We start from the raw sequence: 11,232 nt of genomic DNA on the forward strand, positions 1-11,232 counted from the left end.
TGACTGCCCACGCAACAGTAATGGCAATGTATCCTTGTGACTTTGCCGATACTGTTCAACGGGTGTCAAAGTCAAGGCCCCGGGGCCAGATCTGCGCCACAAAAGCAAATCAAGCATGTCAACTTCCGTGATGCTTGCTAAAGTCTGAACCAAAATTTCAAATTGTCATATCTAATCCATAATCACAATGTTTGAACCAGCCATTATTCTTGACTTCTGATTTCAAAACAAGTTATCCATCGATTTGTTGTGCTCTGTCTATGTAATATGTGGAGGTGGTTAAACATTTATATGGTTTTACAAAACTTCACAGTCATAACAGCCCTCCGAGGGGAAACCGTGACGACAATGTAGCCGGCGCCAAAAATGAGCTTGACACCCCTGAGCTATCGGGATGGCGATGAGAAACGATTCATCGATCGTGAAGAATGCTGTCGATTGCGAAACGAATCGGTCAACAGTGTCTTGCAGCACTTGAGGCAAAATGGAGTTCACTTGTTGTTCACTGTTGATTCAGTGTCAAGAAGTTTGATTTTGAACTTCTTCAAAGTATGACATAGAACATTAGAATTTGCTCAGTGTCCCCATATTTGACATTCGAAATGGAGTCAAATGTCCATCCCTACATCCAACAGCATGCCTGTGTGTATACGATAATAAACTGTTATTAAATTTGATGATACAGTGTGCAGGGGGAAAGTGCAAGATGGAGTAGTTCGGCACATCGCTGCGGGCCAGACATGATCATGTGGTTATGTTCAAAGCAAAACAAACAAAAAAAAAAGTTCTTTCATCGAGTTGATCTAAAAGTGACAACGTGCAACCGGATAAACAAATGTGTGGGTCCATGACTTACCCCTTGGTTTCCATTAAATGTGATCAATGGTTGTGATGACAGGACCTAGAATGAAAAAGGAAAAAAAAAAGGAAAAATGTCACCACTATCAATCAATCGACACAATTCTCGCAACACACGTCATGAAGGTTGATCATATCTAGAGAGGCAATGATTCATCGTTTTGACTGAAAACCGTACATGTGCCCCCAGTAGGTGCTGCTGTGTCGGTTAGCAACAGAATTCAAAAGCAAGCAGAAGTCAATACTATCCATGTGTAAATAACCTCGATAACTGTTATCAATTGCATCAATCGCGAGCTGAGCATAAGCCAGCGAGTCTGCTGTCATTGTGTCCCCCAGGCGCATGGTTGACGATTGGAGTTCTTCAGAGTATTTGAGGATCACAGCCAAGAATAAACAATAAAATGGAAGGAGGAACAGATTTGATTTTGCACACTGCACTTAAAAAAATAAACTAAAATCACATGCTTCCTGGTTCGTACAAGACAATACACAGAAACAAATCTGGGAGGGTCTGCACTTTTATCCAGATGCGAACCAAAACTTAATAAACTTTAGATCTTATGTTTTCATATATATATATATATATATATATATATATATATATATATATATATATATATATTTTTTTTAATATACCTGTAATGTTCCCACTTATGAATTTGCATTAGCATATTGACTGCGAAGAATCAGGTTATTAAAACAACTTTCTTTGCAGATGACAAATCTCACTCATATTCCAGCAAAGAGTGGACACCCACCCACCCACACACACTCACACACATACACACCCACGAACGCACACGCACGCAAAGAGGAAGTCAAAGAGGCCGTTTCCCCGTCCACACGGCGTTGCTTCAAATGAATTTGAAGTTCACGCGAGGTCAAGTCAATCAAGCTTTGTACTCTCACGTACGAAGCCTTCAATCTTTCTTCTGTCAAACGTATGATTCACGTGATTTTATCTTGAATCAGCTGGTTCTGGAATGTATAGTTGACCAACTCGGGTCACGAGTGGAAGGCAACAAAGGCTTTACTTGAAGCGGCAGTCACAAGTTGTTGCCACTTTTGACTTGTCCCATCAGAGGGCGCGACAGCGAGTCACTCGCACGATTTGTTTGGCACAGTTTTTATGTTGCATGGCCTTTCCTGACACAACCCACGTCATTGGGGCAATCAAATCGGTTGACTTCAAATTGACCACCGTGATTCGGAGGTGCCAACATACATTTTCAGAGCTTCGGTTGGCTGTAATCTGCATTTGGAAACTAAACAAAAGGAATTGTATTCCTGTCATGGGATTTAGAGAAAGAGCGAGGTGGTGCAAATCCTACCTTGACATTCCTGACAGACTAAGTGAAGTTGGTTTGTGCAAAGCCCATTGCCCGTGTGAGAGCTCTTTGCTCGGAAAGCACATTGCTTACAAAATTCACTGCATGATTAATCATGTCTTAATATTCGCGAGAAAATGCCGGGAAATTAAAAAAAGTGACTCAGCCACGATTGCACAAAGATTACAAGGCATCCTACATTTGATGGAAATTAGAAATTTGCAGAACTATGTGCAAAATCGGGTTTGAGGCTACTTTTGACTCATTCACTGCTACCGTCAACTACGATCCAACTAGGGCTGGGGCAAAGAAGAAGAAGAAAAAAAACCACACACCCTCTACTACCAATTACTGAAGAACAAAAGAAAGCTGGAAAGCCTTTTTCTCTGGGGAAAGAAAAGAGTCTACTCTTTATTTTGGTAGGTTCACAGAAGACAATCTGGAAGGCTTGAAAGATCAGTCAAACTGCGGTAAAACGGCCGGCAGGGAATGCGTTTGAAGATAGAACACAGAGGTTCCAAATGTATTCTATATTGAAATGATTTGATTTGAATTTGAAAATGATTTAAATAAAAACAAGGGCACCGTGACATTCCAAAAACCCCATAAAATTAAAAACTTTTTTTTTTAAATAAGAAAAAAACATTTCTTCAGGTTTGGTGGGATTTTGATCGTTGCAAAACATTGAAACGCATTGCATGCCACATACAGAACATAGAAAAAAATATGTTGCCTTTCATGGGTTTTGCTTCCTACTCCACATCATTGTATATGCAATATTTAAGTGTAAGTGTTTTTTTTTAAACACTTGCAGCTATTTTTAAAAATGTCAATCCGTATCAGACTTCATATTCTCACTCCGATGAATACATGCTCATGATTAATTCTCCCAGCAACAGACCGCTTCACTTCCAAAGCGCCGGACTGTGGGGACACTAAGAACCTATCCAGACCTTTCATGGAGTCACCCTCCTTGGTCAAACCAAACCCGTTTTAGCAGTCCAGCCCCCCCGCCCCTCTCCCGGCTCCGCATACATAGTGCTACCATCAGCCCGTTTGTTTGAATAGGCTGCTGACACGCCACTATTCTGTGGGACCTGATCCCAGAATGTTCCACAGAGCTAACCTTGGGGGGATAGAGCACAGGTCTGGACCGTGGGATCGATGACAAGGCCGCAGATGCCACCGCGCACTGCCAACTAGAAGAAGAGTTCGTAGCAGAATCGTTCGGGGCGACATCGGTGCGTCCGGGAATTTCCGTGATGCCAGGACAGAGCTGTTATATTTCACACACCGACACTCACATGTCCCGCCCTGTTGTGTTGACAGAGCAATGCCCGATAAGTATTTTATACATCACAACAGACGCTGGCATCATCACATTTGTAATGAGCCGAATAAAGGGATGTCATGCCAGGTTTTCTGCTATGGCTACAATAAGGCCTAATGATAAACTGTGTGGGGGTTTTTTCCCCTCCAGCCCCAAATCGAAATTACTCATTTGAAGTATTCTGCCCATTCCCTTACACTGTTAGTTTAAGCAGTGCACAACAGTTGTCAGACACGTTGAACTATGGAAACTGCAAATAAAAACGGATTAAAAAAAAATAATAAAAAACGATCCGGCATATAAAATCCAAATAATCCAATGAAAATATGACATAATGCTATGAAATGTGAAAAGCCTCTTTAAAATGAAATTCTTGACAAAATTACAACAATAGCATAGCACAGAAAAGGCCGAATAATGTACGACACATAAACCAGTTTGAATGACCTTAAAAAGTATGTGAGGAAATGCCTGAGCAGAAGAGCCCCGTGTGTTGATTGAGCCCACCGCCCGAAGGTGAGGTGTTTCACCATAAGTGGCCTCGTCTCTGCTTGAAGAAATCCCTTTGAAGTGCTTCCTGCTTTCGTTGCGACTCAAATCGAATTTGTTTGATTCATTTCACACTATATCCTCATCGTTAAGGGAATTGCGTGGTTAATGAGGGCTTGGGAAGAAAACAAACAAACAAACAAAAAAACATCTGGCCACTCGACACCGAGGGAAACATTTTGAAACCTGTGATTTTTCTGTGGTTTTCACATGGATGCAGTACATTTAGACGCCCTTCGATACTCGGCCACAAGTTATTTTTATTACCTGCATATTTAAAAAATAACTAGCCAATTGACCTGAATGCAAACTGTCAGAGAATCTGTCTTGAAGAAAATTCAATTCTTACAATCCATGTCTGTCAAATTGCTTACTTTCGCACCAGAGCAAGCAAACAAAACAGCCGCAAAGTCATTGTTGGACATACCGTCCACAGTCACAGTTTCATTCAACAAAATGCACACATACTGCTTTTTATGATTTGAATGAATGGGCCATTGGCCAATATGCTAAATGGCATCAGCCGTCTGTGACAATAAGACACTCCAATTGGCTATAAGATAGCAAACCAGTGCATTGGCTAGAAGAACACGATGAGGTAGTACACTGAAGCGACGCGACAGCGAAGAAAATGGCACTAACTAGTAAGTCAAGCTCGGCAAAATGTTACTTTTTTTTCGATTTGGACTTGTTCCTGCGTGATTATGAGCATGATGGCCATTGTTCTAGACGCGTGTACATTTTATGACATGAAACCCTGACTGGGGATGGTATGGCGCACTCGCGACTAACCCTCACCGAAGTGGTGTGACACCCATGCCAGCCCGCTGAAACATTTCTGGCTACGCTCTTGCCTTTTAACCACGGCCGAATAGCGGTAGATACCGTTTATGCTAAGACCGTTTCGGCACTAATAACTGACTCTATGTGACTTCATTGTGCGATTTTTTTCTGTAACTGTCACTGAGCTGATTCAGATGTTTAGGATCGAAAAACACTGTACTGAATAATCACAAAATCTCAGTTTCCAAATAGAAAGTAAAAGACACACTCGTGTTACTTTAGCAAAGACTCTTTTGGCCAAAGTCCATCCATATATCTATTTGCCCTATGCTAATAAAGAACAAGGAATCTTTAAAGACGAGTCTGGCCATTGATTGGTTCATTACGACTTCCCCTAATGAGTGACAGAAGATCATTAAAGTGACAAAGGGCTTAGGAAGGAAAACAAAACCTGTGCGTGGATAAACTCACCCTGGAGGCATACCACGCCCAAGGCAACGGGGTGATGTACGTGCCACCACTTCCCGTGTTGTGGGTCAGGGAGTGCGTCTGGCGCGTACGCCGTGACATCCAGGGTGACGTGATCGCTGGCTAGAAGGTTGCCACACAAGACTGAGGACTACTGTGACATTTCGAGTCATATTTGGCCTGAGCGGGTAGGGTCACCCCCCCACCCCACCCTCTCTCTCTCGCCGTGTCCCATGATCAGCTGAAACTGGAGAGTCAGCATTCCTTAAATAACCACTGCAGTGGCACATGCTAACCCGCTTCAAGCTACCAAACCCCGAACTCCAACCACCAAGCTCATCTCTGTTGCTTTCCTTGTCATTCTGACGGTCTGGAGCATGACTAGAACAAGATATCCAGTTATGAAAACAAAACAAAGTGTGGCCAATGACAAGTAAGAATGGGGAAATAGCTTTGATGAAACTCCGTGTGCAGATTTTGTCGATCATGCATCCCGTTAGAGCAGACGCCAATCGTGATTGGAGCCCACCGCCTCCGTATGACTGGATTTCTTCATTTCAGATGGATCCATTCAAAATGGAAAAATCAAGCCAAATGTCCACACACAAAAAAAAAAGCCCTGTTTTATAATGTTCATAAACAACTCATTGGAAGGAGCAACAACAATGACACTCAGATTTCCGTGAAGGCCCAACAATGCAAATTTGAATCGGTGCCAAATGGAGCCGCCTTCACACTGCCTTCCTGGGAAATCGGTCCACTGGAGGAGTACATTATGCAAAATAATGAGTGACTTTCAGAGGGAATGAGATGAAGCGTGTACGGTTACGGTGCCGTTGCAGCTTCATGCACTCAGATAATGAGTAGCGTGGCAAATGAGAGTGTCAACACCTTGGACTGCAACAGAGGGTGTGGATGGAGAGTCTCGGGCCAGGTCGAGAGTCTGAATTCGTTCATACCAAAAAACAATAAACCCCCCAAAAATATTGGGAAGAAAAAATACTGAAACCTGCCAGTAGGTGAATCCGCAAAGTGCCCGACCGTGAGAATGCTGGGGTCCACTGCACACTTCTACGGCTGCTTCAGATTCAATTACAGGTTATCCCCCCCCCCCCCCCCAAAAAATGGCCCGAAACATGTCACGCAAAAAAAATTGATAAATTGTTTCCAAAATAAAAACAGATATCTGCAAATGTCTTTAATTCGATTCTACAAAAGATAATCGGCCTGATTTCATGAAGGATTTCAGAAATCAGATATTTACCGCTGAGAGAATGAAAACACAGGATTTGGGCGATTTCACGTTGAACAATGTCTCAAAACGATTCATTGATGATGAAAATAGCATGAATAACTGATTAGTTGTTCAATTATTAATGAATGACTTCGCGTCAACTTTGATGAGACGATTAGCCAAAATTTGAGGGGATTCTTGGGTGTAATCCTGTGAAGAATGCAGACATTTGGCTTTGAGACCGACGGACTGGAAGAATGCCAGGGTGAAAGGGATATTGAACCCTGGGATTTTTTTATTCATTTTTTTACTCAGCAGAAGTTATGGGAAAAAACAAACAGTGTGCAGTGGACTAACAACGGTAATTTTGCAAAATTTCTATCTTAATAGTTAATCACTTATGACGAAGAACCACAAGAATGTAACAACGTTGCCTAATCTTGTGAACTTTAAATTTATGAAGGTGAGTATATGGAAAAGCTTGAGGCGTGACGGGACAACAAAGACTTTGCGTGAATGATTATTTTTACCAGACTGAAAGATTGAAAACAATCAAAGAAATTCAACAAATACCACAATTATTACGCCAGCCTTCGAGAATGCAGAATTTCAGCACAACTGTTCATTTTACGGCGTCACAAAGGACGATGTGGACCTGCAAGGGCTTCGGTGACTCATCTCACACGAGTGTGACAGAGCAGCTACAGCTTACCAGCTAAGCTAACTTAGACTGTCCATGACGAGGGGGGTGCATGACTATTTTCATCAATAATGTAATCACAATTATGAATCCTAATTACTCCTTTATGCTGGGAGGAAACATCCATCCATCCATTTTCTGAACCGCTTTATCCTCACAAGGGTCGCGGGGAGTGCTGGAGCCTATCCGAGCCGTCTTCGGGCAGTAGGCGGGGGACACCCTGAACCGGTTGCCAGCCAATCGCAGCACCCATTCTTGCTCACATTCACACCTCAGGACAATTTCGAGTGTACAATCAGCCTGCCATGCATGTTTTTGCAATGTGGGAGGAAACCGGAGTACCGGGAGAAAAGCCACGCAGGCACGGGGAGCACATGCAAACTCCACACAGGAAGGCCGGATCCGGGAGCGAACCCACGACCTCTGCACTGTGAGATCGACGCACTAACCACGACTACACTGGGCCGCCGGGAGGGGGTGGGGTGGGGGGGGCATCGGTATTTTTATTGCAATACTTGACTGAAAACATGTTTTCATGCAAAATGAAACAAGAATAAACGATGACCAATACAAAAATAACATTTACCCAAGAATTCAAAATTCAACAAGGGCTGACTGAGTACATCTGGTATTATTTTAACGTTACCCCCCTGAATCCGAAACCAGATAATGGGTATTGATTTGAGTGTGTGGCAGTCAATATCAGGACCACGATTAAAATTTGATTCGTTGTGCAACTTTTTTCAAGTGGGTGCAGACCTGCGTGAAATGAGTGAAACCAGTAAAACTGCGAGATGGAGGCCAAGCCAGTCGATAAAGATTAAACTGTCACCGCCGTCTTTTCAATACCTTTGTTCTGGTCATATGTTTTTGGGAAGTAATCTAACTCTGCAAGTCACCGCTGCCCCACTTACACTGCCTGTAAAGGCTGGTATTTTCCCGCCTACTACGTGACGCTATTCCGTATAAAAGTCCAGCTGGCAGTTTTCCACATTCTAAGGTAGAATCAAGGCCAGAGCAAGAGATGGAACACTGACTGTGCGAAAGGAGACTCTGCAATGCCAGGACAGGGGCTGTGAAGTTTAGCTTTCAGTGGAGTAAGCTTTCAAAATGCTGCTCCTGTAAAGAATCGACAAAAAGCTCAATGAAAAATTTTGGCAAACGCCATGTGATCATTGCCCAGTGAGGATTGCAATTATTTTACCCTGGCATCAAGATCCTGACCTTTGAAGCAAAGTCATCTGGACCTTGCACCGAGGGCTGAATTGAGTGACTTGAAGTTACAGCCGGTTAGGAGGGAAAGCGAGCTGTAGTTTGCTACTGCTCTCATAATGGGAGTGCGACCAGCTGACAGTCACGTCTCAAACAGGAAGCATCAAAACGCCCCGTCCATCTCACTGCTTGATGACGACTGTTGCACACTTGGATGTCAGCACAAAGAATTATGTTGGGGTATTTTTCCCCTTCAGAATGCTACTTGACGTCACAGAGTCAACTAAAATGGGTCACATTCTGAAGAACAGAATAAGTGAAGCGACAAAGCCATACTCGATGTAGCCTATCACAGAGTAGCATGTGTCTGAACTTAATGCTAATTCATATGAATGGGAAATTTCGAATAATATTTAAAAAAAAATGGGGGGTGGCACGGTGATCACATGGTTAGCACATCAGCCTCAGAGTGCAGCGGTGCAGGTTTCGAGTTCCAGCTCCGGCCTTCCCTGTGTGGAGTTTGCGTGTTCTCCCCGTGCCAATGTGGGTTTTCTTCGGGTACTCCGGTTTCCTCCCACATTCCGAAAACATGCATGGCAGGTTGATTGGGAACGCCAAAAGTGTCCCGAGGTGTGATTGTCAGCACGAATGGTTGTTTGTCTATGTGTGCCCAGCGATTGGCTGGCAACCAGTTCAGGGTGTACTTCGCCAGGCTACGCCTGCCACCCTTCTGAGGATGGATGGACGGATGGATGAATGGATGAAAAAAATGGCATAAGAATACTGCCATACAACTAAAACTGAGACATTTTTTCATATTTAGCAGAGAGAGTCAAAATAAAAACACAAAATTTATACTTAGTGCTAATCTGTTCGTGACATTGTACGCAAACATTGCATGGGGTCCATGCAATGGTCTGGTCTCCGGACCAGGCAGGTTTTCTGTCAAATATTTATCGGGGCTGAAATGTTAAGACGGCAATCTTCTGGGCGAGTAGCAGCAGCCCCAGCGCAGCAGCCCCAGCGCAGCACAGCGATTTCCACAAATTAAACCAGGGCCATCAAACTCTTTCTTTTGGGCCACGATCATAGTTATGGTTTCCTGCAGGGGTGTGACGGTGCTGTCCGTTGCTTTAAGAGTGAAAACAATGCAACATCGCTGCTAGCTTCGTTAGACTATCTAGGGTGCCCTACATTGTGTGTTAGCATCAAGCTAGTGGACTTTCGAGCAAAACATTACGTGGAGTATTTTGATGAAACAGACATGATTATTATATATTTCGGGGTTAAAAAGGGACAATTCCGCCAAGTTTCAAATAATGTCAGTGTAATTTGCTTTCTCTTTATATTGAAGGGGTGGGAAATCAATAAAAATTCAAATTCAGACTTTTTGTGGAAAAGAAAAATGTGCCGTATCGCTCAGCCCTAACCTCGACTAATAAAAGACTGACAACGTACCTGCTGCTGCGTACACGGCAGGAGAGATCGTAGAACTGGCCACGCCATTTAAAGGCACAACACACAAATGTGACATTTTTACCAGAATTACACTTAATAAAAGTAGATTACATTTTTATGTTACTATTTATTTGATATTTCTTTCTGTTAAAATGAAAACATTGTAATTTAGTGCTTGCTGGAGAGGAGGGCTTGGAACTGATGAATGGCAGTTCCATTCATTTCATTGGGGAGGTTCGTGTTGTTTCGAGAAACGAGTACTTCGAGTTACGAAACGTAACGAATGAAACTCGTAGGTCAAGACACCACTGTACAGTAGCTATGTTATATTTAAGAATCTCCCACTGATGGTGCGGCCACTTGCCGAGTACTTCATCAGATTGTTTTGACGGCTTAAACTTTCCAGAAACAACTTTGAGTGAAATATATTTCACAAACTAATTGGGGAGAGGAAATAATCCTCTAATAAAATAAAATAAAATATGACACTCGAGTGTCCCGGTAGGGGTTTCAGACTCAAGTCTGGCTGTTGCTGGTTAAAAAAAGCTAGCTACCTAATTCAAGTCAAGCTGCTCAGTGGGGGGACTGAGTGGCCGCTAAACTCCCCTGGTGTGGCCGCCTGTCGGGGCTCAAGAGGGGGGTTAGCGAGTTGGAGTGGACCGACCGACCCCCTTCTACACTCCAGCTTTACTACCACCGCCGCCTGTCACAGCCTCGCGGATATACTTCCAACAAACCCCGCTCCCTCCCTCACCTCAGCCCCAAATGTCTCGTTCCACGAGGGCCGGGGGTACTCTTACCTTGCCGCCGCGGTAACCCTCGAAGGCTCTCAGTGCGCTGTCAGTGAGTTTGACGTGGAAAACGGAGACATTGCTGCCGTTGCTTACTCTTCCACAGGACAGCCCGTAGCTCCGCTCCTCTTTCAGCGCCGCCATCTTGGCTGCCGTTCCCACCGCCGCCGCTACACGCTCACACACACGCTCACGCGTGCGCACACACACGTACGCTCACGCGCGCAACACACAACACGCGGACGTACGGGGGGCGCGCGCGCGCACGCACTTGGGCCGTATACGGACAATTCCCGTTTCTTGACAATTGGGTAGTCCATGTACTGTCGTCACGTTATGACGTCACGCCAGCACATTTTGATTGACACGCCCACACAGAAAACGTCACTCCCATTGTGATTAATAAAGAAAACATTTTAAATACATATTTAGCACTTCGTTCAGGCAGGCTTCATTTCAAAGGGGAGGAGAGGAATTAGATCATTCCTATTACGTCATTATAAGGTCCCCACCAGTGC

The 11,232-nt window shown here is 43.9% G+C and overlaps 1 protein-coding gene across 1 annotated transcript in view; it reads right to left on the reverse strand.

The window, feature by feature from the left end:
- ell (elongation factor RNA polymerase II) overlaps positions 1-10,984 on the reverse strand; it is a 28,820-nt gene extending 17,836 nt beyond the window's left edge. Inside the window, exons 1-2 of the mRNA XM_086115938.1 lie at positions 10,724-10,984; positions 857-901 (exon numbers count right to left, since the gene is read on the reverse strand). Coding sequence (XP_085972064.1) covers positions 857-901; positions 10,724-10,858 — 180 coding nt within the window. The 5' untranslated portion in view covers positions 10,859-10,984. The remainder of the gene's footprint in view (positions 1-856; positions 902-10,723) is intronic.
- Between the last annotated feature and the right edge of the window lie 248 nt (positions 10,985-11,232).

The sequence above is a fragment of the Hippocampus guttulatus genome, chromosome 7 (assembly GCF_054856545.1).
Source record: "Hippocampus guttulatus isolate MCC_2025c chromosome 7, RoL_Hgut_1.0, whole genome shotgun sequence".
Classification (NCBI taxonomy): Eukaryota; Metazoa; Chordata; class Actinopteri; order Syngnathiformes; family Syngnathidae; genus Hippocampus; species Hippocampus guttulatus.